The sequence below is a fragment of the Hemicordylus capensis genome, chromosome 3 (assembly GCF_027244095.1).
Source record: "Hemicordylus capensis ecotype Gifberg chromosome 3, rHemCap1.1.pri, whole genome shotgun sequence".
In the NCBI taxonomy this organism is placed as follows: domain Eukaryota; kingdom Metazoa; phylum Chordata; class Lepidosauria; order Squamata; family Cordylidae; genus Hemicordylus; species Hemicordylus capensis.
Window position 1 is genome coordinate 52,109,703 of NC_069659.1, and position 27,663 is coordinate 52,137,365.

Genomic DNA, 27,663 nt, shown 5'->3' on the forward strand with positions numbered 1-27,663 from the left:
CCCGCCCCGCCCTTCTTGCAACTGAAAGAGAACAAGAAAATGAAAGCGGGAAGGAGAAATGAGGCATTCTTCTTTTGAATATGGTCTATAGCTACATATACTGTTTGAGAGTAATTTAATATGAGTCAATGAGGCTGTTCTCATGACCAGCAAAAATTGGGCTCGGAGAGCCTAGCCCGATTTTTGCTGGTCGTGTAAACCACTGGGCTCGCAGGTGAGCCCGGTGGTTTACAAGCAGGAGCCCTCCCCCTAGCCCAGGTTAGCGGAGCAAGCTCTCCACTAACCCGGGCTTTCGGATCGTGTGTTGCTGCTGTGCGGCTCTGTGCCACGGTAACTTATGAGGAGACCCCCAACTGGGAGGCTAAAAAGCAGCTGTTTTTGGACTACAAGTCCCATAATTCTCAGCCACAGTGGCCAATAGCCAGGGATTATGGGACTAGTAGGCCAACATCTGCACGAGGGCTGGAGTTGAGCAGGCCTGCTATATGGTCTTCTGTACCTGTAAGAGATGCACATAAAGGGGGATTTCAGCAGATGCAGCTTGTCGTGCAGTTGGAAGAAAAGTGGCGCCTGCTGAAATTCCCCTTTTATGTGCATCTCTTAAATGTACAGGAGACCTGTTCTCTTTTCCATATGGCAGCCCTAACATCTGTTTTTTTCAATAAAAGTTGCCTTGACTCTGCCCTGCAAAGGTAGACCAGTAACACAATATAAGTGGCATCTACAGGAGATCCCTAATTCTGCAACTGCAGGGCAGGGCAGGGTCTCTCATTTCATTATGTATGCCAGAGACTATGATTAGTGCCTGTAGAATGGGCTGGAGAGTGACACAAGACTAGGTTCAGTGCCAGATCCAGCTTTTGGAGAACCCTTGGGCTAGATGCCCTCAATGGGCCCCCTCCTCATCTCCATCAATGTGTGTGGTGCTTAACCAGTGCTGCTTTAAGGGCTTCAGATGCAAATTTTCAAGTGAGAACAATGGATGTGAGAGCAAGGGACGGAAGTGGGATTAAACAGAGGAAGAATAATGTATTTGTTCATATTTCTATCCCCACCTTTCTATGATAAAAATGTTCAAGACAAATTGCAATATAAATGGCCAGCGTCTTGGCTAATGCTGCACTTGCTCAACAAACAAAGTTATGCTAGGACAAGAAGATCACATAAGCTGCACGGAGTTATGGGGGATTTGCAAAATTGCATTATTGCAGAAAAGTTCCCCTTAAAACAGGTTGTGCACCTGTTGCGTATGCACAAATATGCTTGCACTAGTGCAACACTAGTCTGGAACAGAAGCTCCACACTTAGTGCAAATATCCTTCCACTTCTGCTTTGTTAGGAGTTCAGCCAACATACAATAGTAGCAAATAGAAGAAGAAACAGACAACACTATCAAAACCAGATGTAAGTATTACAGTAGCTGTGATTCTGCATTAGCAGGGAGCATAACTGTAAGCACTAGACATAGCCATGAATTGACAAATAATGTTGCAAAGCAATATTTCACATCATTTGGGGGGGGGGGCGCAAAACCAGTGCTCTTGAAGTCCATAGCAGGAGACTTTTATACTGAACAAATAATTCACCAGTGCCATGCTGCAGTAGAGTGGGCAACAAGAAGTCAGGGAAAGGAGAGAGAAGATAAAATCAGGACAGTCTTCTCACCTGCTTTCCCTTTGTCTTGACTGAACACTTCTTCATTTCATTTTTTACAATTTGGAATTGACCTAAAGGGAAATGAAATGGAAAAAGAGAAGTAGAAGGAAAGCAGCTTCATCAGAACTGTAGGTTTTATGCACCTCCCTGTGTCAGTTGTTTCTGCTTATTTTTAAGTCTGTTATTTTGATTCTGCCTTTAGCAAGGCAGAATCATGGAGTAGTACAACTTTATGCAATCACTAAGCATAACACATAAAAAGGAAGCAACCTGTGCCTAAATAGAAACACATGTTCAGATCTCTCAAAAGTGGAATTGAGTCTGAAATATTCAGAAACATTATAGCTCTCAATAATGCAGAGGCTGTTCTTCAGCCTGTCAGAGACTGTTTTTCGGAGAAGAGTGGAAATGAGCTGCACCTGAGACTTGTTTTCTGCAGCCCTGGATGGGCTGCCACTGTGGATAGCAGGTGAGACCAAGAAGCCGCTTCACTACCTTTCCATCCAAACTGCCCTCCAGCATACTCTGGACATCTACCCAAGTTCTGCTTGGTCGTCTGTTGTCTTTGCTTGCAAGGCTGATGGTAGTTTCTAATTCATTGCTATAATGCACCCGCTCACTCACTGTTTCTGCATTCAACAGATGAGCAGGGCCACTTCTGAGGTAACACTTCTGCTCATGGACAGAATTTTAAAGTGCTTGCATACACCTCTATGTGGGAATGTTAGATGGTAATATGTAAGTTTTGGCAGGCTGAATCTGAACAGAACTGCATAGAAATCTAGGATCCTGTTTGTGGATATATTTGGAAAATAACACTGATCTTTATCAGGATGCTCCATTCATCCATTACACTAACACGATTAGTACCTCTGCAGTAGTGACTCTTTGGGGAAAATTAGTGACTCTTTGGGGAAACATCTTTTAGCTCCTCAGAACACTCTGATGTAACCTGCTTATGGCCAGTGTGATCATTAGGGGAGAACTATTGGAGTACTGTATCAGTTCCAATTAAAACAAAATTGAAAACCTTAAAAACCCACCAAGTGGGTTTCCTCTATGCACCTTGAAGGTATATGCAAATTAAGAGAACACCTTTAATGTCCCCAGTGTATGTTTATTGTGTAAGCCAGGACTAGAGAACTGATGCTACTTTCCAGGAATTGAGTTTTGTGTCGAGGTGTAGATTGGATGTGCATCACAGAATGTGACACCATTCTGCACATCAAGAACACATGCTAGGCACATAGGAATTTATCCTCCAGTATTGCATAGCAGGGTTCCTTAATATGGTGGTAGGATTACACTAGTCACATTATCCTCATTACCATTATAATTTCTGCAGGAATAGAATTTCACACACTCTAGCTTGTACACTTTTGAGAGGTAGAAGGGAACTATAACTTAACTGTATCACAGGATAAGGAAGGATCATATTCAGTATATGTTGTCTGATCAGTGTGGCTTGGAGCGGCAGCTTTCACCTCTATATGTACCAGAGACATCGCAGGGTTTGTTGACACCACTGGTTGTCTCTTCAAGGATGGTGATGTCTATTATGGTTTCATCAGCAGTAACATCTGTTCTATCAGCATCAACATTGACATTATCAGGTTGCACCTGTGGAAGAGTGAAGATTGTCATAGATTGCCAAGATTACCCGTGCTAACTTGGCAAAGAGGCACCTTTTTAACATGGTGATTCTCTTTATTTAGTAGGGGGAGAGTAACTGGACTTATCCACCCCCAGCACAGTACATCCAGTGACTGTTACTTGTGTCTATCATGTTTCTTTTTAGATTGTGAGCCCTTTGGGGACAGGGGTCCATCTTATTTATTTATTATTTCTCTGTGTAAACCACCCTGAGCCATTTTTGGAAGGGTGGTATAGAAATCGGGAAAAGAAATAAATATAAATAATTCAGAAATGGACAGAGGAATCGTATAACTTGGAGGATGATTCCACATATACAGATAACTCTTGAGAACCATCAGCAGAAATCACCATTACTAGCAGAAATCATTATCAGTAGAACTAAAAAATCATAATGTATGTGTCTTTGAAAATGGCTAATACAGCAGGATTTTATGTAAAGCAACCATCTTCTCCTGTAAAGGACCAGGGTTTAAATTCATCTATGCCTCTTCCTTTGCCTGTTTGGAAGCCCGTGTTACCAGTTTTGGTCCAGACAGCCAAGCAGGCTTTGACAAAACTTTCATTAGTACAACCAACTTTGGGAAGACTGGAAAACAAGTACAGGGTCCAAGAGGAGTGCATGTTCTTGTTTAATTTTGGCGCCTAATTCTGTGGTAGTGGACTACATGTCATCATGCAAGTCTCACCATATATATTCTGCTCCAGTGGATAAGGAGGGCTGTAAGCTAGATTGCATGGGGAGGAGATTCTGTTTCACCTCATCTCTGGCCATATGTGTAGCTAATTATATGCCTTGCATATCTAGGTACCACAATTCACTATCAAAGCAGATGTCCCCTTTAATTCTCTCTAGGATAATCTTCAATCCTCTCCCAAGGAAAGTAGAACTGCTTTGAATGGTATTGTAGGTGCTTTGAAATATATTTAGCAGATCACCGCTACTGCAGCAAGCTTTCTCATGTTTGGGAATTTCCTTATCACATTTTGTATTACAGAGGACTTGATTATTTTGTGTAGCATTGCTCATGCAAATGCTTGTATCTGAGAAATAAATTTAATTGCTGCTTTTCATAAATCAGTCAGCTTATGTCTGAATTTTGTATATGGAATTGCAGAATTGTGCAGCTGAATTGGTTGAGTAAGTGCAGCCTCCTAAATGGAGCTGCACTCCATTTAGGCTTATGCCCACTCAGTCAAGTAGCTTATACCCACTCAGTTTAAAAGATGGTCATTGTCCATGTTGTTACAGTCCCACAACCAGATAGCAATCAATATGACCCTCACTGTGGAGGGATCTGAAGCAAAACAGACCATTTTGCAGTCAGAATAAATGCAGGTAGTTTGGGATGAATGATCAATCTCAGCTCAAGAATGTCAAACACTTCCAGTCCACCCTGGGTATTCTGAATAGGGAAGCATTCCTCCCTCTTGTTGATTGAGTGCAATCTCTTGCCTCTTGTCATCAAAAGGACAGAGCTATCAAAGTATAGTCTTAATCCTTTTTCACAATAGGTAAACAGCTCAAACCAGACCTACCTTTAGACATGTAAGTTCAGTCCCATTAAGGAGGAGGAACCTCCAATTTGTAGGGAAAACCCTGGGTTGGCCTAAGACCAATGTTGTATCATAGGTACACCAGCTCTTCTCATTGGATCCCAGAGCTGTCTGTTTTAAGTGTGGGAAAGCCTTCCACCTCTTTAATCACTATAAAATAGGGACCAAGACTCCCAGTCATTTTGTCACCAGTTTTTAGTCACCAAGTCCTACTGGTGTCCAGAAAGGGAGAAACTGTAGAAATTAATGCTCTCTCAGTCAAGGACCTGCCTACTGCTAGGCTATGATAAACCTCAGTGCTAGTTAGTTAATGTTTTTGTATTTTCTTTTGAATTTGTGTGTGTGTTTCTACTCCCAATTTATCCTATTTTCCTCAATTCCTTATTTTGTGTGCAACTCTTATTTTCTTAATGAATTTCATTTAATTAGAAGTGGCTTCAGTCTGGTTATAAAAGGTTCTGGAGGATTGCTTGCAAAACTCTTTCCCATGTGCCTTGTAAAGTCATGCACTACTGATGGGTTGTTTTTAGACTAATATATTGTTGTCTAGATTCTGGTTGTGCAGACTCTGGCAGTACAGTGCCAGCAAATCCCAAACTAGACAGTTCTAAGTTGTTTAATCTGTGTTTTAGTCTGGTCAGTGACTTTAGATCAGTCTTCAACTGGTGGCAGCCTACCTCAAATGAGCGGGATGCTCCTAAATTGGGATCAGAGAGCACAGATTTCTCTACTGAGGTCCCCCAGTCTGTCAAAAGCAACTGAGCTGTATCACACACAACAAAGAGGTGATGGAAGTGGGGAGCAGTGTAAGCCTAAAAATCTATATATTTCAGATAGTTTATAGGAAGCCATACTTTGGAATTACATGTACAAGCAGTCAAGGAGCATAGGTGTCTTATGCTCCCTTCACTTCTCATTCCCTTGTGTGTAGTCATTCCTGGCCTCCTATTGTGGTTTAAGGCAAACTATAATTCGTCCTTTCATCTGAGGTTCGCATCTGCCCTGTAAACCAGAATCAAACAGATACCAGAAGGTTTCCAATCCTGGTTTGCAGGGCAAGTGCAAACCATGGTGTGCCAGTTTGGATGAAATGACAAACAATGATGTTGCAAACCAGGATAAGAGGCAGGGCATTGCCACTTGTGGTGGGGGGAGGAGAAGGGAATGGGTTAACACAAAACATGACTTAACATTTGGCCTGTTCAGGCACAAGGCAGAGGCAGGATTAAATCCTGGCTTTGTTCAGCATCCTCTCAATTCAGACATGCACATTCCTTGCTCCCTTTCATGTGTGAGAGGAGGAACTGTTCCACTTTATCTTGTCGCATCTAAAGCAAGTGACCTTGACTTATTCTAACTAGAATAAGAATAAGAATAATTCTAGTTAGAATAATAAGACTTATTCTAACTAGAATAAGAATAAGGACTGGGATTGCAGCTTCAGATCCTGGTTTGTTTTGAAACTTTGGCTAGAATAGGACAGGACTGAGCTGTTCAAGTGTAATGAGAGATCCTGGTTTCTTTTAAGACAGAAGTAGAATCCCTCCTCACATGTGCCTGAGACTAGGGGACATTGTGTGGAACCAGGATTCAGTCCTGATGCTGTATTACTTCTGAACTGACCCATTGTGTCTAAACCCACTCATTGTGTTGTATGCAGGATAGCAGCCATATCCAGCTCACTTGAAATAAATTTTAAAAAGTGCACAGGGATGAGGAGAGGAATAAGTCCAGCGTGCTATAGCAAGCATTTAGATAAAATCTAATTAACATTCTTCTTTCTATTTGCCAAGTGCAAATGGTTCTTTCTAGTTGGAGCATTGACAACATTGCCCAAATCAATGGTCCATCAAAATTTAAATTCCTCCTTTTGTACTAACACCTGGCAGGAAAGACCAACTGCCTGGAGTTGTCTGTTTTCTTTGCTAGATTGGTTAGATTATTGAGATAATGTATGAAATGTTCTGGAAACTTGCTGGTGCTATAAAAATGCTTATGTTATTATATTAGCATTTTCCTTGAAATGTGCTTTAACAATTTTAAGAGATGATACCCACCTAAAACCATATGTACCTTTTAATTGTGCAAAAGGGCATATATGTGTTAAAACAGATGCAGTTAATGTTTAGAAGGGGCTGTATGCTTTTAAAGCATAATCTTGGTTGAATCATTTGTATTCATTTAATTAGTGTTAGATGGGAATGCCTTAAGAAACCTCTACTCTTTTTCTTGCAACTCATGTGCAGAGTTAAAACTGCCATCTGAGCCAACAATGTGCTAAAGGATTTATGGCAACAAACAATTGATTCAGTTTAGAACAGGGACCATGTCACCTTCTGGCAACTGAACGACACCCTTGTTTGCTTTTGACTCTATCCTGAGAGATCTGTGTTGGTCAAAGCTTAGTGTATCCTCAGTTGACAAATGTCTCTTATTTCTAATTCATAGATTATACAGCAATACATCTCTTCATGTAAGACATAATCCCAACAGAGATTTATCTAACTCAATTCCAACAGGCTCTAGCATTAAGCAAGGATGTGTTTTAGCTCCCCTGTTATCAACTTCTATATTAACTCACTTGTTAAATATCTGAATAGGGTAGACATGCACCCCCCTAAGAAAGCAAGTAGGCAGATCTTTATACTTCTTTACGCTGATGATGCAGTGATTTTATCTTTGACCTCTATCGGCCTTAGGAGAGCATTAAAGGCACTTTCCCAGTTCTGTTTAGAACACTGTAATTAACTACTAAAAAACTAAAATAATGGTCTTTGCTAAGAAACCTAAATCTCACAGATGGAGAATCAATAGCAACATGATTGAACAGGTTAAGTGTTTTAAGTACTTGGGGGTGGTGTTTCATGCTTCTTGGGGGGGGGGAAGAGCACTTAGAATATATAACACAAACAGTGCAGCAAAGTGCTACTGAGGCGGGTCTCATGATCAGTGAGACCGGCTTTTGCCAATACTGCGGGGAGAGGGGGCTAAGCCCCCTCTCCCCGCAGATGATCGCTGCAGGGGCCTGGGTGGCCATATCGGCCGCCCACACAATTGCCGGCTCTGTGATGAAGCTGGCGGGGGCTGGGGAGAGCGGGGGCTGATTGCCCCCCGCAAGCTCCAGCATCCCCTGTGCGAGCGCGCAGGGCATGCAGGTGCAACCCCTGGAGCTGGGGGGCGGCGTTTTGCCTCCACTCTGGGGGTCTCCTCATGAGTAGCTGTGGCATGGAGCCGTGCTGTGGCTACTCACGATCAGATAGCCCGGGTTTGCAGAGCACTCCGCAAACCTGGGCTATGGGGAGGGCTACAGAAGTGGGTTACCTGCTCGAGAACCGCCGGGCTCGCAGCTGAGCCCAGTGGTTCTTACGATCTGCAAAAATCAGGCTAGGCTCTCCTAGCCCGATTTTTGCAGATCGTGAGAATTGCCCCACTGTGATTTCAACGTTTATCATTCCAAAGGGGGACAATTTACCCCAGCAGCTATTAAGCTGTTTCAAGCCAAGTTGATGGCCCAGCTGCTATTTGGAGCTCAATTGTATTTGAACTTTACCCTTGTGGAGGTTGTCCAAACTAAATTTCTAAGAACATTTTTCAAATGTCAAAAGGCATATCCAACTCAGGAGGCTGGGGTGAATAAGGTAGAGACCAGAGTGTGGTTGGCAGTCTTTAAACATTGGCTAAAAGTAAAATTTCAACTAAGTGGATTGGGCCCTCCTAGTTCTGCAGGATCAGACCCACTCTTAAGTGGTTACCCAGGTTAATGAGAAAACTCCAGACAGTTGGACTTGCTTCTGAATCTCTCATTGCTGTGGGGTTTGATCAAGTCAATAGAATTATAGAACAAAGTCTATAGAGCAGCAAACTCCCAAACTGCATTAAATATTTGTGGGTCACCTCAGTTTTATGTCTGGCAAGCTATCTTTATAATCTGACATGTCTAACCCATCAGAGAGCCTTCACCTTATCTCATTATAATGTTTTCCCATCAGCTTGGTTGGAGGGGAGAGACAAAAAGATACCCTATCACCTGTGCAAGTGTTCTTGTGGATAAGACAAAGTTGATAGTTTGGCTCGTATTTTACTTCTTCATAAATTTTACAGCACACCACGTAGCAAATTGATTTTACCTCTTTTAGAGAATTTTCAGGGAAGACTAGTGGATTTTTATGTAACTTATCTTCTTGCAGATCAGATTGTATTTGTTACTTCTTGTGTCACTAGATTTTGTGCCATTGCAGACAAGAGCCGTCAAGCAGTGGCAAAGACCCCCCCCCCCCCGCCATCAGTTAGGTAAGGATGTCCCTGATGGGTAAACTCCCTCTACCTACATGCAACTGTGATATCTGACTGTACCAGCAGCACTGAATGTCAACTCTGTATAATGCTGAAATCTGGTCAAGTACTGTAATAAAGATATTGATTGATTGCTATCTTTGCCCCTGAAGAAGGAATTGCTCAATGCTTCCTGTCCTTGCTCTTTAGCATTTAAAGTGTTCTTGGCTCTATGTTTAATAGAATTCCCATCTTTGAATAACTCTAAAACTAAATGTTTGTGTTTGTTCTGAGGGCAGCTTGCCTCTTCTGTTCAGGTGAAACAGCTTTACTGTAAATGTTAAATGTTATGTCCCACAAAGCTGCACAGTAAAGAAAACCATATTAAGAGAACACTATGCAATATCCAAACAGAGAATGTGATTAGTTGTGTTTAACATGCCACTAAAATAGTTAAGAAGGTGGTGGGGAGGTGGTTGTTGCTGCATTTCTATCCTGCACTCCCTCTGTTGTGAACTATACCTGGTTTCGCACTCTGTACATGCTCAGAGGGAAAGAGGCAAAGTCACATCATACACAAACTGAATTGGTTCTTGGAGATGGTGACCATGTATTATCTGGGCGCGCAAACAGAGATAGAGAGAGACACACTCAGAAAGTTCAATGGGCTTTATTATGAAAAAGTTGCTCATCAGGACAAAATCAAAACATTAAAAACATGTTTCCGATTCAAGGTGTAGTGTAATGTGCCTAACTAACATATGTGTGTGCAATCAGTAATTACAGATAACTAATAATCTAACAAGTTCTAAATAAAACATTTAGAGAGAAGCAGAGAGAGGAGGAGGAGGGGGGGGGGGCTCAGGAAGGGGGGGTAGTAGTGCTTAGTAAGGAGGAGGAAAGTAGGGATCCAAGGCTTGTGAAGGCAGCATATTACCCAGGATCAGAGGCTTTGAGAGCGGTGGATCCTCTCAGTTGGAGAAGCCAGGCCTTTGGTAGGAGACAGGAGCCTTTTTGCAGTCTGCCCAGGGCACGGCTGAGCATCCATGGGCAGAGTTCCTGCTTTTTCCATGCGGCTTAGCAGCAAACTCTGGGATGGCTTCTGTGAGCAGGATTGCCCGTAGGCACAGAACTGCTAAACTCCCTGTCTAGTGGCCCCCACTCTTTATAGTGTATTTTCCTTTGATCTATACAAATCTCATCTTTTCCTGGGTTCCCCAGAAGGGGTGACAACTTGCTGCTATCTTCTGAATATTGTCTTTTAATTACCTCAGGATATTTGGTCAGTCCAGAGAGATCTTAATCCCATCTTCTGTTAGCTGCTATCTTGAGGAGGGGACATAGCCCAAAGCAAATCAGTCCAGAGAGACCTTAATCCCATCTTCTGCAAACTGTGCACTTGGAAGGGAGCCGGAGGGGGAGCAAGTGTTAGTAGAAAGACTAAATCTACAGGTGTTCTCCTAGGGTGGAATTTCTATAGACAGCAACTGAACGATCCCCTGTAGGCATAGCAGGGCCATCATTGACAATGATTAGCATAGATTTCTTGCACAGACATTATCTGATAGTGAGTTACATTTTAGCATATTGATTAGCACAGGCCCGGCCCTTTGTGTTTTCTTAAGTATCCAGTCCACAATGCAATGCTGAAATGTGCCTCTCCCTTTGCAGAGCAGGCAGTTCACCCAGAGTTCAGGTGTGATTTCATTTCATAATATAAAATGAAATCAGACACAGGCCTATATTCCAGGCCTATATTCCACAAACTTCTGAGTAGTGCACTACACCTCCAAGGAGCACAGAGTGGTTTATATGGTTATGTTTAGCCTCACAACAGTTCTATGAGGTAGGCTAGGTAGAGAGAGAAGTGACTGGCCCAGAGTCACCCAATGAGTTTCATGACAGAATGGGACTTTGAACTCTGGTCTCCCTGGTCTTGGTCCAGCACACTGGTTAGAAAAAACCAAGAGGTGGTGGTGTTCTTTTAAAGCAGTTGAAAACAGAGCCAGATATCAAATCCAGAAAGAGTACTAAAGAGGTTCTCAAAAGTACATATTTAAACCCAACTCCCTAGTCACCATACCTATACTTAGACTTAGTTACAGCAGAATAACTGAAACAATTGCATATTATTTCCTGGTTTCTCCACCTTGCTTCCTTTTCTCTTCCTCTGTTGCCTTGCTTGTATTGATTCTAGATTGAGAGCTCCTGGGACCAGGGTGGGTGGGGGGGAATGTGCACGCGCACACGCACACACATGCATAAGTAGTTTTGAGAGCTAGTTATGAAAAGTCAAGGAATTCTTCAGGCTCCTTGCAAGGAAGGTTAAGTAAGATTTGCTTAGAAACAATGGTCTAGTTATATAACCACTTTAAAAGCTACTGAGCAAACACAGCTGACTTCCATCCTGCCATATTAATGTCAGTGAACCATATTGTGTGAAGAAACCAAATGGAACTGAGGTAACGAGTTAATTTAAAGTGCAGATGAGTCAAACTGATAAATGACGGGTGAATGGTCTGGATACAGTTCTCTTCTACAGCCTGATTTTAAGCTCATGTATATGAGCTTAAAATCATGTATATACAGCTTACATCCAAGGTATTTAAGAGAACTACACTGTGAGCCCTATCATCCATTGAGATCATCTAGAGAGGTCCGTCTGCAGTTGTCACCAGCTTGTCTGGTGGCTACACAAGGATGGGCCTGCTCTATTGCTGCCCTGAGACTCTGGAATGCGCTTCCTGCTGAAACATCTTTGACAACTTGTAAAAAGTCTGTATTTAAGTCTCAAAAGTACTTGTTGAAAAATTGTCTGAGATGGAGAGACTCATACTTCAGCAGGGAGTGCATTCTAGAGTCTTGGGGTGGCAGCAGAGAAGGTCCATCCTTTTTTAGCCCCCAGATGAGCTGGTGGCAACTGCAGACAAACCTCTCCAGATGATCTCAATGGGCGATGGGGCGTACAGTGTAGCTCTCTTAAATACCCTGTGCCTAAGCTCTATATACATGATTTTAAGGTCATATACATGAGCTTAAAATCAGGATGTAGAAGAGAGAACTGCCTTTCATCTGTCATTTATCAGTTTGAGTCATCTGTGCTTTAACTCCTTACCTCAGTTCCATTTGGTTTCTTCACACAATGTGGTTCATTGACATTAATATGGCAGGAACTCAGCTGTGTTTGCTCAGCAGGTTCTAAGAACTTGGGTGAATAAATGCGTCTTTTAAAGACTTATTTATTCACTCAAGCCTTTATTTAGACTTGCGGTTTTAAATTGTTCTAAGGCAGGGGTGTACAACTCAAATGCCCTGGTGGGCCGAAACTATCCATGGCTTGGCGTGTGGGGGCCAAGGTGAATTTTAAAATTAAAAAATAATTAAAATAATTAGTTGAAATAATAATTATTTTTTATTTTACTTAAATAATTAATAGCTAGAAAATGGTGGAACCCCTCCCTGGCAGCCCCCCTTACCCTGCAGGTCTGTAAGCTGCTGGGTTCTCCCAGCCCTCTTCTCACTCCTGATGCGATGGCAGTGATGGTGGGAAGTGCAGCGGGGGTGGGGGGGGAGAGACCAAAGAGAAGCAATTTAAAGCTGCTGCTGGGTAGGACGGTGTGGGGAGCACCTGCTGGGAGAAAGAGCTGTGATGGAGCTCTTTCAGGCGGTGGGGGGGGGGCACAGCAAGCCTCACTAACTGCCCGTTCGTTCCCCAGCTGAAGAGAGCAATCTCCTGCTGGTGGGGCAGGAAAGAATGGGGTGTGCCTGTCTGTGGGAAAGAGCCATGAAGGAGCTCTTTTAGGAGGTGGCGGTGGCAAGCCTTACTCACTGCCCACTCATTGCAGCTGATGAGAGCAAGCTCCTGCTGGGCGGATAGGTGGCAAGGTTTGGGAGTGCCCGCTTGGGAGAAAGGAGGTGCTTGCACTGAGGACCTTAAGCATGTGCAGAGGAGGGATCTTGGCCACTCTCTTGGCCTGCAGGCCATTGCACTCCCCTTCAGCCAGCAGCACAAACAATGTTGTTGTTGTTCCTTTGGCTGGTACCAGCACAAAAAGGGTGAAGGGTCTCTCTCTCTCCTTGGATGGTTGTTGTCAGCTGAACCAGCCAAGATAACGTGGGTGGGCAGATGGGCCACAGCAAGGGAGAGTGCTGACTCACTTGCCTGCCCGCCTCGCCTCCCATGTCTTTCTTGCCTGTCTCATCTGGTTCTGCTGCTTCTCATCTGACCAAGAAAGCACATGAAGGCAAGGTGGGAGGGCAAGGAAGCTGGCCCTTTGCTGAGGCCTGTTCAGCTACCCATGTGCTGTCTTGGCTGGTTCAGCCAGCAGCAACCACCCCAGGTACCTCTCAGAGAGAGAGAGAGAGAGAGAGCGCACACGCGTTGAGACAGTAATATCTTTGATTTTTGTTTATCTGTGTGTGGAATGAGTTTTCTTCTGGGCAGGAGTATCAAGGCAGTGTGTGCACACATGCATTCAGAATGGAGCCTTCCTGATTCAATCTGAGTGGGATCTAAAATTAACTGAGTGGACATTTTAAAAAAACAAACCCTTGTGAGCACAGGCATGTGCGCACACCGTAGAGGGAACACTGGTGTGAGAATCCCTTCAGCGAGGGAGAGTGCCAGCTCCCATGCTTCTTTGACAGGTGAGACATGGTGGAGCCAAGAAAGCATGTGGAGGTGAGGTGGGTGGGGAGGAATTTTTTTGCACCGGTGCTGGGCAAGGGAACAAAAAAGGGGAAATGGCTGAAGGGGAGGGAAATGGTCGTGTGGGCCAAGAAAAAAAGGCCTCATGGGCTGGATCTGGCCTGTGGGCCGTATGTTGTTCAGGCCTATTAAGGTTTTAATTCTTGTTTTATGTTGATGTAAGTCGCCCAGAGACAGAAATTCTGGGGCAGAATTTGGGGCAGTGCACAAATATAAGAAACAAGCAAACTGGAGTATAAACTGGTGGGCCACTGTGTGAAACAGGATGCTGGACTAGATGGGCCTTGGGCCTGATCCAGCAGGGCTGTTCTTATGTTCCTTAACTTTCTGTTATGATCTTCTGTTTCAGACCTTTTAGTCATGAGACGGATATTACTAGCAATCATCTTGGCTGCTGGTGTGATGTATGTTATACTACACTGCAACCTGTGGAGGACAAACGGCTATTGGTAATTTCAATTTTTATTTACTACCTCTTGTCATTTGTCACTGCAAACTCCCCAAAATTTGTGTGGCTATGTGCGGTGCCTCTACAGAGGTTAGTCTTATACAGGAGCTGGAAAATACGTTGTGGCACTCCATCGCCAAACGATGCACATTCATTTTGCATGGTATAGGTGGAATACATAATTTATATTATACTGTAAAAGGCGATCTATTTTTAAATTGCTACAAGATAATAAGTAGCAGAAGAGAAGTCAATTATAATAAAAAGGAAATAAAATAGTTTGACTATTACCTTGGATTTTTTTTTGTTCCAGAACATTGCTTACCCAAAAAAGGGCAATTTTTCATTGAATTTCAGTTTGTTTCCAGAAATAGCTTTATTGACCAAATTGCCTTATTTTCCTAGTGGCTCTGTTCCAAACCTTGAAAAAATGATTTGAAACGTGATGGTACTTAAAATAGCTGTCTATTTTTGCCCAGTGTAAGCCTCCACCTGTTAGGGATGTGCCCGAAGCGCAGTTAGAGCTCAGTTCAGAAGCGATGTGGGGGAGCTTTAAGAAACAGGAGAGCAGGTCCTTACCTGCTCTCTGCTGCCCCGTGCATCTTCCTGCATGTGTGGGCACCATGTGCGTGCTGGCACCACGTGGGAGTATTTGGGCCAAGCGCCGCCCCAGCAGGAAGCTACATGGGACGGCAGAGAGGAGGTAAGGACCTGCTCTCCTCTTTAAAGCTCCCCTATGTCACTTCCAAACTGCTCAAACACACTCTTTGCACTGTGCTTTGGGCACTTCATTACCACCTATTATCAGCATACATGTAAGTGAATGCATTATTGGTGCCAATCTGTGACGTGCTGGTGTCTGAAGTAGAACACCAAGGGAAGTAGAGCCCCTTCCCCATTTTCTATTTTCTTTTTTGTATTAAAATCACGTTCTAATTCTTTCCTCCTTTTTAAATATTTGCTCCTCCCTTCTGTATTGGGAAGAGAAGAGGAAAGTGGTTCAGTGCTACTTCTTCCTTCCTCTGCAGCCATTCATGGGGTGGCTCCTGTCAGTTCATTGTCTCCTGTCAGTTCATCCAGCTTTTTTAACATGTTGTTTTTCTTTTGTTCTAGGTTGCCCTCTACAGATACAGAAAGAAAAGGGCAACTAATAGCTTGTGCTTTAAAAGCTAATGTTTCAGCTTTCTTAAAGTAAGTTGGAAGTAAAAACGAATGTTAGCGAACCACGCTGAATTTTGTTTTCAGAACACATTTACTGTACAGGTGAAACTCGAAAAATTAGAATATCGTGCAAAAGTTCATTAATTTCAGTAATGCAAATTAAAAGGTGAAACTGCTATATGAGATAGATGCATTACATGCAAAGTGAGATAAGTCAAGCCTTAATTTGTTATAATTGTGATGATCATGGCGCACAGCTCATAAGAACCCCAAATCCACAATCCCAGAAAATTAGAATATTGTGAAAAGGTTCAACAGTCTAGGCTCCAGGTGTCCCACTCCAATCAGCTAATCAATCCATAACACCTGCAAAGGGTTCCTGAGCCTTTAAATGGTCTCTCAGTCTGGTTCATTAGGAATCACAATCATGGGAAAGACTGCTGACTTGACAGTTGTGCAGAAAACCATCATTGACACCCTCCATAAGGAGGGAAAGCCTCAAAAGGTAATTGCAAAAGAAGTTGGATGTTCCCAAAGTGCTGTATCAAAGCACCTTAATAGAAAGTTATGTGGAAGGGAAAAGTGTGGAAGAAAAAGGTGCACAAGCAGCAGAGATGACCACAGCCTGGAGAGGATTGTCAGGAAAAGGCCATTCAAAAGTGTTGGGGACTTTCACAAGGAGTGGACTGAGGCTGGAGTTAGTGCATCAAGAGCTACCACACACAGACGGATCCTGGACATGGGCTTCAAATGTCGTATTCCTCTTGTCAAGCCGCTCCTGAATAACAAACAACGTCAGAAGCGTCTTACCTGGGCTCAAGAAAAAAAGAACTGGTCTGTTGCTCAGTGGTCCAAAGTCCTCTTTTCTGATGAGAGCAACTTTTGCATCTCATTTGGAAACCAAGGACCCAGAGTCTGGAGGAAGAATGGAGAGGCACACAATGCAAGATGCTTGAAGTCCAGTGTGAAGTTTCCACAGTCTGTGTTGATTTGGGGAGCCATGTCATCTGCTGGTGTTGGTCTACTGTGCTTCATTAAGTCCAGGGTCAACGCAGCCGTCTATCAGGAGATTTTGGAGCACTTCATGCTTCCTTCCGCAGACGAGCTGTATGGGGATGCTGACTTCATTTTCCAGCAGGACTTGGCACCTGCCCACACTGCCCAAAGTACCAAAACCTGGTTCAATGACCATGGGATTACTGTGCTTGATTGGCCAGCAAACTCGCCTGACCTGAACCCCATAGAGAATCTATGGGGCATTGCCAAGAGAAGGATGAGAGACATGAGACCAAACAATGCAGAAGAGCTGAAGGCCGCTATTGAAGCATCCTGGTCTTCCATAACACCTCAGCAGTGCCACAGGCTGATAGCATCCATGCCATGCCACATTGAGGCAGTAATTGCTGCAAAAGGGGTCCAGACCAAGTACTGAATACATATGCATGCTTATACTTTTCAGAGGTCTGATATTGTTCTATTTACAATCCTTGTTTTATTGGTTTCATGTAATATTCTAATTTTCTGGGATTGTGGATTTGGGGTTCTCATGAGCTGTATGCCATGATCATCACAATTATAACAAATTAAGGCTTGACTTATCTCGCTTTGCATGTAATGCGTCTATCTCATATATCAGTTTCACCTTTTAATTTGCATTACTGAAATTAATGAACTTTTGCACGATATTTTAATTTTTTGAGTTTCACCTGTAAATATTAGACCTCTGCACACTTGGAAATATTGTATTGGATCAGATTTTACACAATAGATATCTGTATCATATCTTTTGGCTCTTCTAAATATTATTATCAGAAATCTGATAACTATAGGATCATTTAAAAACAAAGGGAGAGAGAGAATGAATTGCTGGACAGAGAGCTCTGAAATTAAGCACACACGTAGTCCAGAATGGCAGGACTCTGTGTATTTAATTTCAATTAAATCTGTCCATTTATTTATTTTATTTTATTTTTAAATAATCTGGAAATTGCATTGTTTTTGAGAATCATGGAAAAAGATTATGTCAGCTTTTGAGAATCAGTGGGGAAGTTATGTCACATCCAAGACTCAGTGGGGAAGTTATGTCACATCAGAGAATCTACCACTTGCATTTTAAAGAGGTATGTAAAAAGTAAATTAAAAATAGCATAAATAAATGCACAGGTAGATAGATGGCAGAAGATGGCTTCCCCCACTCTGAATCATAATTGGGGGCAGGAATGCAGATAGCATTTTGTATTTCTGCCACCATTTTGTGCTCCATTATTCCAGTATTTGATCCAGTATCCCGTATCCTGATACTATATTGGATAATTCTGATCTGATATAAGCTTCCCTTTTATGGATCAAAATGATTTCTGATAGCTCTGATATTGGGCCATTTCCAATTTCGGAAACCAGATATTGCACAGACCTAGTATATATCTTATTAGAACGTTAGCTCTGACGCTTCACTCCTTTGGCAACATCCAAACTTATTTTCTTAGGTATTGCTTATTTTATTAAATGTCTGGATTGCTCAGTAGCCATGCTCTGTTGATCGGTTCATGGTACAGAATTTAAGTGATATTCCAGGAAAATATACCACCATACACCACCATTTTAGAAGGCTTTGGATCTTGCAGCTATCCACATGCACCTCAAATTTCAAAGCATCTTGACACAGCTGCCTCCATCTGATCTCAAAGCATGACAAGAGATGTATGCAAAGCATACTGTATCACATGCCAGGTGAGAGCAGAGATAATCCTAAATGAAGTCTTATCCACAACAGGACAAAGGGCCTTTCTTTCACCAATGCAACACTGCAGTCAGAAAACCATGAGTATTAACACAAATGAATGCTTATTTTAGCCCTATTCAGACATTAGTACACCAAGCTCAGGTCATGATTATAACACCAAAAGCAGGTAGGAAGTTCTGCCCTGATGTTGTCACTCATCCCCCTCAAGCTTGCTGCTCAAGGTTACAGCAACATTTGTGTGGAAAGGGTGGCACTATAACCATGATGGCTGCCACTTCTGTGATTGGCAGCCCATGGTGCTTCCCTTTTCACACAAACACAGCTGTAACCATGAATGGCGAGGTAGAGGGAGGGAGTGACAGTGCCTGGGCGGGACTTCTACCCACTTTTGGTGCTGTAACTGTGAACAGCACTTGGCTTACTAATGTCTGAATAGGGCTATAATGTTAATTTTTTTCTGCAGGATATCAGCTAGCTTCTTTTAATGCAAGTGCATAGGCAGTTGTATGTTTGAACGTCCAGTACCTGTAATTCAGATGTAAAGCTTATAGTTCATATCTGCTTTCTATTCTGAATCAAGTCTTTCACAAATTACATTTTCAAGACCGAAAGGAGTTCTTAGCCTTACTTGTGAAAAGTCAGTCATTAAAAAAAAAAATTCCTGCTACCCAAAATGTATCTTGCTCATAAACCTAAAATTCAGTATATGGGAGTAAGTTCCATTGGTTGTAGTGGAGGAGTTTACTTTCTGTAATGGGTTTCTGTTCTGTGTTTTTCTGCCTCACATTGCTTACTACTGTTGTTCACAATGTTGCACTGAAAAGCAGCATTCAGTGATGAACATTGAGCAGTTCAAAAAGCATTTTTTTACACTGCTGTTCCTTAAAAAACTACATCAGGGCTTTGTTTACATGTAATGTGTCATTAGCTTCTTCATTTCTCCCCTTCCCATTGGTTCTTTGTGGTACCTCTGGATTGGGTAACTGATGATATCATGGAAACATGAACATCTCCCAGCATGAGATGTGGAAGGAGAAATGAAACTTCATGTTCCTTCCTGAGATTTGTGATTTACGTATAGGGCTGTGTGTGTGTGTGTGTGTGTGTGTGTGTATAGAATATATTCTATATATTCTAGAACAGTTATATAAGGTTAGCACTTTCTGTTGAGCAGGCAGGAAAACTCTCCTCTTCGGACACCTGCCCACACAGTCAGCTTGAAGACTAAGGAGCCAGAAGTGACCTCAGGTTGGCAGGCAGAGATTCTTCTCCCTGCCTCTCAGCAGCAGAAGGAGCCAGAACTGCAGCAGCAAAGGTCATGCTGGCAGGCAGGCAGGCAGGGACAACATCCAAGAGGACAAGGGTATGTTGAAATCTTGAGAGATGCTGTGGCTCAGCTCTACCTGGAGTCGATGCCTCCTAATCCCAAATATGCATAAGTGGGTTGTGGCTATTCAGTGAGAAAAATATATTCTGCATATGCTTAGAGGTAAAGGAGGACCTTGATATTCGTAGGGGTTCTGTCCATGCTACAACAGCAGATACGGAAACCGTGAATATCAAGTCATTGGGGCAATGAGGAATAGGGGGCTAAGTTCCCAGCCACCAGAATACCTCACCAAAACATCAAATTTTGGGGGAGGGATGCAGGGGGACGTTGCCTACCATCTTAGCTGCTCCCCCTGCATCACTTTGTGCCCCTGAATGCTGATGAATTTGCTGAAAATTGGTTGAAAATCGCTGTCCCCCCCCAAAAAAATTGGAGCCATGTTGAGGCTCCGAAACACAAAATGGTGGCCAGAAATGACCTCTGTGATCATTTTCAGCCACCCCTGACCCGCAAATGTGCAAGGTTGACCTTCCTGTCCCCAGTTCTCCCCCACCCCGTATGCCTAGGTTGGGTGTCTATTACCTGACCACGGATACGCAAATCTGTGGATGTAGAGTCCGCGGATATCGAGGTCCTCCTGTACATGTTTCAGAGCTTAGCCTGGGGCAGACCAGGTACCTATTAAGTTGGCTGTGTGCTTCTGTTTACTGGTGTTGGGCGTGAGTGGGAAGCAAGGCTCATGTATTTCAACAGAACTTTAAAAATTCAGATTTTACTTATGGTCATTGACCAATGAGAAAACCAAAAGATTACAGTAACAATAGAACAAGTAGCAGAACAATGTAAGTTAAAAGAATACCAAATGTAACAACAACATTGCAACAGTCTCATAAGCAGTCTGAGCTCCCTTTAGAGCCAATCAGGGAGCTGCACACTCTGATGGCTACATAGCAGAATTTCGCTACAGTGTAAACAGACCTTTAAACATAAAGGACCATAATGGTGCTTCTTAAGCCTTTTCTGGTGCTGGGGAAAAATGAAAGTACTGTAGACATAAATCAACATAAGCAATCTCCCTGGCTACCCAGATCTTGTCCTCTTCAATTTTATATTTTCTCTTATAGCATTGCTCTTCATCCAGCAACAATGAAAAACCCGTTGCAGTTTTTTACTCACTAACTTCCCATTCATCAGAACTTTTACTTATTAGGAAAATACTTACTTCATAGCAGGTTGGACACGTATTATTCCATAAATATTTTTATGCTCCTACAAAAGATTCGTTGGTTCTCCAGCCAGTCCTACAGCATATAATGTTCTTTCAGCATGTATTTCATTCAGATTCATGGCTTTTCAATCATCCCACTAAAACTGCTCATGGCTCACTGTCCAAGTAATCTTTTTAGCCATGCAGTATGTGAATAGGTATGCACAATGTGTGTGTGTGTGTGTGTGTGTGTGTGTGTGTGTGTGTGTGTGTAAAAGATACATGCTCCTAAAGACCATAATTCTATTTGTCAAGAGTGTTTTCTTCTCCTCCTCCTCCTCTTCCTCATGCATAAGACCTAAATCTTTTGGTTATTGGTGTCCACAGCCCTTGTTAAAATATTTTCACAGATGTTTTAGGTAAAAGTTAATAGCTTCTTGTCTATTCAGGAACTTGAAGGAGGGTAATGAAGAAAAGGAAAGAAGTCATTGTGTTTTGTAAAACTGTTTTAATGCCTTTTCTTTATTAAAATATGCAAAACAGCATAGAGTGAAAATGAAGATAAAAGAAGCAGCATATTAAAACAGTTTCTGAATGTTATTTCTAAATTATGTATTTCATCTAATTATTACTTGCATATTTTGTTCCTTTTTTATCTGGTAATCCAAATCAAGTCAGGAGAACCTCAAGACTGAAATCTTTGTTGATAACAGGAAGTTACCCTTTGATGACCCAAAAGGATCCATACTGTTTTATCCTTTCTGGGAAGGTTTTATTGCTTAAAGGCAAGATGGTCTTAACCTAAAGAGAAATTTCAGTATAAGCATACTTGGCAGCTTAGTGCCAAGAGAGGCAGATATATTTTATAGCCAATGTCAAAGATAAACAGGTTTGCAAGTTCTTAAGAACCCAGGCCTTTCAAATATGGAAATATGTTTTACTTGCTTCTACTTAAATAAATGTTAATTACTATCACTTCAGATTAGGGCTGCACAGCTTTGGCCCTCCAGCTGCTGTTGGACTACAACTCTCATCATCCCTGACTGTTGGCCACTGTGGTTCAGGATGATGGGAGTTGTAGTTCAACAACTGGAGGGCTGCAATTGTGCAGCTCTGCTTTAGATCTTTGGACACCTTAATTCAAACACATGTCTTGCTATGAGAGCACAACAGCCAGCTGCGTTCATTTTCAAACTGCAGTATTGTTAGTTTACATAATCACTGCTTTTTGTCCCTCATCTCCATTCTGTGGATTGTTCCTGTTTTCACTTTCTGTAATCAGGACAACACAAGCTAACATCCTAGCAAAACTATACATGGCATGGGTATTCCTTGGCCAGTATCTGCTTCCTCTTTTAAAAGGACAAGTGTTGGTTGGGAAGAGGATAGGACCATTGAGCTTGGCTGGGAGGTTGGCTTAACATTGCCCCCAATGCTGTTTTTCCAGTCTAAATTGTACCCTGAGGCTGCTGTTTGCCCCATAGAATATAGGTGCCTGTATGCGTTATCCTGTGAAATCAAACATTCTTGGGAATGAGATATCAGTTGAGGAAAATAGGAGGGGGAAGTGTTAACCTCCGCTGCAAGCACTGCATACCCAAACTGAATAGTGCTCCCCACAATTGCTTTGATCAAAATAAGAGAGCTTCTTCATTGATCTGCCATGTGGCATCTAGTTTGGCCCTCAGATTCATGAGATGGTACCAGTTCATGCCATGTGTCCACACATAGGATGTCTGACAAAAATTCTTACTAGATCTTTCTCCTTTTCTTCCTCCAAGAGTGAATACATTGTATCCCTTCCTGTGCCTTAATAATTTTCTGGATGTGTCTGAACTCCATGGCAGTCACAGGATTGAACTACCTTATGGAATAAAGAAAGCAGGTGAGTAATTGTTGATATTGGTGGTGTTATATACAAGGTTATGTTATGGTAAACTATGAAAAGAATTCTTTCATTTTTATTAAGGGTGCATTGTTTTTGAAAGTGCTGCTGTTAAAGACAGTATGGTAAACTGGGAAACGGTTTGCGGAGCAAATTGGACAAGAATCTGATTCTACCCCCTCTATCTCTTCATATGGGATATTGTGTAAGACTTTGGTCAGTATTGGGAGTGCTGCATAATTTACCTGGAAGTCAGAGTACTTAAGAGTTCATTGCCTGAATATTGCAGGCTCATGCCTATCTTGGGTGAGGGCAGTACTATAAAGATTGCTATAAACATCTGAACTGCCGATGAAACTTGTTGGGGGGAAATGTGTAGAATTGTCCCAAAGGAATTGTTGGGCTCTACATCAGAAGTACATTGGAGGAAATGGATAGCTTGTAGCCCATGAGCCAGCCTCACAAATTTTGCCTATCTTGGAACCAATACTCATGGTGATTTTGGGGGAAGTCTGCTCCCATAGAAATGGAAAATGGGCAACTATTGCTGCTCCTACAGCTTTCTCTGTTATCACCCCTTCTTTATTCCTATCCACAAACAATTATGAACAAATTGTCATATTCTCTCCATGCAGTAATCTTTGGAAGACACTCCTACCAGTTTTCCTTTCCATTCCTTTGACACTGATAAAATTTTATAGTAGTTTTTTGTGGTTTTTAAAAAAGTTTAAAAGCTTTTCAAACACCATTGCAGATTTAGCCATTGCAGGCCCGATGGTCAGGAGAGTAAAAGCATGGTAACATGCAGAAAGTATTGCAATTCTGTCTCTCATTTTCCATCTCTAGGAGTGTAAAGGTAAAGTGTGCTGTTGAGTCAATTTCAACTCCTGGTGCCCACAGAGCCCTGTGGTTTTCTTTGGTAGAATACAGGAGGGGTTTACCATTGCCTCCTTCTATGCAATATGAGATGATGCCTTTCAGCATCTTCCTATATCACTGTTGCCCCATATAGTAGCAGCAGGGATTCGAACTGCTTGTTCGTCAAGCATTTCCCTGCTGCACCACTTAAGGCAGGGATTCTCAACGTGTGGGTCCCCAGATGTAATTGGACTTCAACTCCCATAATTCCCAACCAAAGGCCACTGGGGTTGGGGATTATGGGAGTTGAAGTCCAGTAACATCTGGGGACCCACACATTGAGAATCCCTGGCTTAAGGTGTCTAGGAGTATAGGCTTTGTTAAAAATCACAATGAGCTTTTGCCCCTCAGATAGTACCAAATACCCAGCTGGCAGGCTCATGTATGATTGCTTCCCAGTCCTGCTTCCAGGAATATCTTTCAATTAAAATGAAATAAGAGTATTAGAGGTTTGTATTCTTCCTGTTCATCCATGAAGCAGTGACTCCTGCACATTGTTCATCTAGGGTGAATAGGCTCAGGAGAGTTTTTCTGTTGTCAGCTATGAAAAGGGAATTTAAAAAAAATCCCACACTAGATTACCACTAGATTAGATTCCCACACTAGAGTCTAGATTACAGGCACCTTGGCTAAAAAAAAAAAAGCAGTCAAGGCAGCTGTGTTGAGTGTTGAGTTCTAAAAGCTGAAAAAAGAAAATCTGTTCCTTTTTAAATAGGGGTTTTAAATTTTTTATTGCAGAAAAGTATTTTCAACTTGCTCTTTCAAGGTTGCAGAGCTGTGGACTCTTCAGAGAAGTTGACAGGTGAGGTTGTTTGTGCTATTACCAACCTTCAGCTAAAAATGCAATGATGGTTTGAAATGTGGAATTTTGGGGCAAATGTAATTTCCACTACTTTTGCTGAGATTGGGAGCACAGTTAAAATGTGCTTGTGACTTAAACAACATTGCTCATCATATAGCTTAGCTGAACTCTAAATGCAAATTTTATGAACTGACCTTGATTTTCTTTCCCCCCCCCCAAAGTTTGGGCAGATAGTGTAAACTTGAGCCCGATTCAGACATTATGCTGTACGAGTGTATAGATGTCTGTACACTTGTACATGTATTTGTGTTCATTTAAAAAGTGAAGCTGGATACAGGCCCTTGAAATGCATGGTACAGATTGGAAGTGTACTTCTGTACCTTCATTCAACATAACATGTGCATGACTGTACCTGTGTACAGATCATACCTATATACACTGTACACTCGTACAAGTGTTGAACATAACATTTGAATGGGCCTTTGCTTAATGTCATGGCTTCACGTGAAACCTGCATCATAACATCTCTTTTGAAAATGGTTTCACTTTTAATGCAGACAAGGTTACATTGTATTAAATGCGCGTTTCAAATATCATTGGGAGTTCAGAAGAAGATGTTATATGACTGGATTCCACTGGTGGAGAGTGGGGCAAGGGAAACTGCTTTAGATGAAACTTAAGAGTTGTGCAATGCAAAAATGTTTGCAGATGGTTTCTTACTGTGGGAGAGTGGAGAGGAAACGGGAGGGTGCTATGTGTTGGCTAAGCAGTTGCTATGTTCCAAGTGTTAATATTTGGCTTCGGGAAGCCCTTGTATAGTGTGGTTCCCCTTGTCTGCTTTTCCAGTGTTGCTTGCAATGCATATGCAAATGCATGACATTTTCTTTTTCACAATTCAGCAAATGAAAACTATGCTTCAGCCACAGATGACAAGGAAGTGTGTTAACAGTGTGTATGTTTATATTGGCAGTTAAGCATCTAGTAAAATGTATACAGAAATTGCTTATGTGCATTGTATAGTATACATATAACATCTGTATATTATATGTCTTTGAAAATAGTAACAAGGGATGAATTACTCCTTTTGGAATATTGGGGCTATACTATAAGTGGATACTTGTAGAGCTTCAGGGACATGACTAATCTTGCCATTGAGGGAAGATTTCATGAGGGAGCTGGACAGGATGGCAGCAAAAGGAGCTTCTGTAAGGAACCCACCATGGGAAGAAGATAGGGAGAGGCTTCACTGTAGAGGTGGGGAAAGGTTAAGCACATGTACTGTTGCAGAAGGAGAGAGAGACTCAGCGCTGTACATGTGGGCTCCACTGTCAGTGGGGCATAAATTTGGGTGGGGGCAGTACAGATGCAATGTCAGAAACCATTTGCCCCCATGTACAAATCAAACTGTTCTGTTAAGATTTGGCTGTACCTAGCACACATAGGACAGACATTTAATTGAGCTGTTATTTCAGCGAAAGGACATTCTGTTGTTTCTCAGGTAATGTGTGGCTGTACAAACTCTGTATTCAAGAAGCCTCATCTTTATCTTGGTTTCATTGCTTAGGTTTCCATGTCTCTTATGATAAGCTGTTGAGATGATTGGATTCTTTGTTTGCTTCTTCCCTATGCACTAGTGCTGGCCCACAGATTGTGTCCTATTGTTTTGTAGCTAAAGAGATATGATCCTACTGCTTGGTAGGAAAATCCTGTCTCTCTTTCTGACCTTTGTTAGCAAATGGAATCACCCCCACCCCTACCATTGTAAATTAGTATCTTTTGAGTCACAAAATCCTGCCATACTACATAGGCTCTTTTATCTCTTTCTCTAGTGTGATCCCACATGTCTGGTACAGATCCAATCACTCTCTTTCTCACTCTCACACCCACATACACAACTTGCATAAGACTGCATTATAGGGAAGGGGCTTTCTCATCATGAGGTATATCTGTGTGTAGGGGACCTATTCTAGCTGGCCATAATATAGGAGGTACAGTATTTAAGAGTGACAAGCACTCCCTGTTCAAGGAAGAAATGAGAAGATGATGAACTGGGCCATAAAGGGGGGGGGGATTCCTTCTGGGTTAGCCAAGCTAACTCTCCTCTGTTGCCAGGGAGGGAGATTCCTATACGTATGTATCTGGGTACACACAGAAAGAGGTACAATGGGAGAGGTTCATAACTCTACTTGTACCCCTAGAGAGAAACCGATGTACTACTGGTATTGCTTAATTAATAGGGCTGTACCTTTAATCAGTTATATGAACCAATTTAGAATGAAATAAAAAGGCCCCTCTGATTAGGCAACATAATTTTTTTTAAATGTCAATTATTTTTAATTTGAGAACAGTTGATGACAGGCACCATTATAGAAGAGATATTTCCCCCTTGACTGACATAGGAGGAAGGAATGTCTCTTTGAAGGTGATACCTGTTGTATATCTTAGGCATGCACAATCTAAGAACTAAGTTGGCATGCCTTAAGAACATAAGAACAGCCCTGCTGGATGAGGCCCAAGGCCCATCTAGTCCAGCATCCTGTTTCGCACAGTGGCCCACCAGATGCCGTTGGAAGCCACAGGCAGGAGTTGAGGGCGTGCCCTCTCTCCTGCCATTACTCCCCTGCAACTGTTACTCAGAGGCACACCCTTGAGGCTGGAGGTGGCCCACAGCCCTCTGACTAGTAGCCATTGATAGACCTCTCCTCCATGAAGTCATCCAAACCCCTCTTAAAGCCATCCAGGTTGTTGGCCGTCACCACATCCTGTGGCAGAGAGTTCCACAAGTGGATCACACGTTGTGTGAAAAAGTACTTCCGTTTGTTGGTCCTAGACCTCCTGGCAATCAATTTCATGGAGTGACCCCTGGTTCTAGTGTTGTGTGAGAGGGAAAAGAATCTCTCTCTCTCCACTTTCTCCATGCCATGCATGATTTTATAGACCTCTATCATGTCTCCCCGCAGTCGTCTTTTTTCTAAACTAAAAAGCCCCAGGTGTTGTAGTCTTGCCTCGTAAGAAAGGTGCTCTAGGCCCCTGATCATCTTGGTTGCCCTCTTCTGTACCTTCTCCAGTTCAACAATGTCCTTTTTAAGATGTGGTGACCAGAATTGTACGCAGTACTCCAAGTGTGGTCGCACCATAGTTTTGTATAAGGGCATTATAATGTTAGCCGTTTTATTTTCAATCCCCTTCCTAATGATCCCTAGCATGGAATTTGCCTTTTTCACAGCTGCTGCACATTGAATAGACACTTTCAACGAGCTGTCAACCACAACCCCAAGATCCCTTTCCTGGTCCGTCACCGACAGCTCAGATCCCATCAGCAT

General features: G+C 42.4%; 1 protein-coding gene across 6 annotated transcripts in view; it reads left to right on the forward strand.

The window, feature by feature from the left end:
* ST3GAL6 (ST3 beta-galactoside alpha-2,3-sialyltransferase 6) overlaps positions 1–27,663 on the forward strand; it is a 93,821-nt gene that overhangs the window by 46,207 nt on the left and 19,951 nt on the right. For 5 of the 6 annotated variants that reach the window (XM_053309576.1, XM_053309574.1, XM_053309577.1 and 2 more), the window contains exons 2-6: positions 14,196–14,295; positions 15,408–15,485; positions 19,373–19,561; positions 22,517–22,620; positions 24,277–24,340. In XM_053309576.1, the coding sequence (XP_053165551.1) occupies positions 14,207–14,295; positions 15,408–15,485; positions 19,373–19,561; positions 22,517–22,620; positions 24,277–24,340 (524 nt within the window). In that variant the 5' untranslated portion in view covers positions 14,196–14,206. The remainder of the gene's footprint in view (positions 1–14,195; positions 14,296–15,407; positions 15,486–19,372; positions 19,562–22,516; positions 22,621–24,276; positions 24,341–27,663) is intronic. The other variant, XM_053309578.1, reaches the window with a different exon arrangement.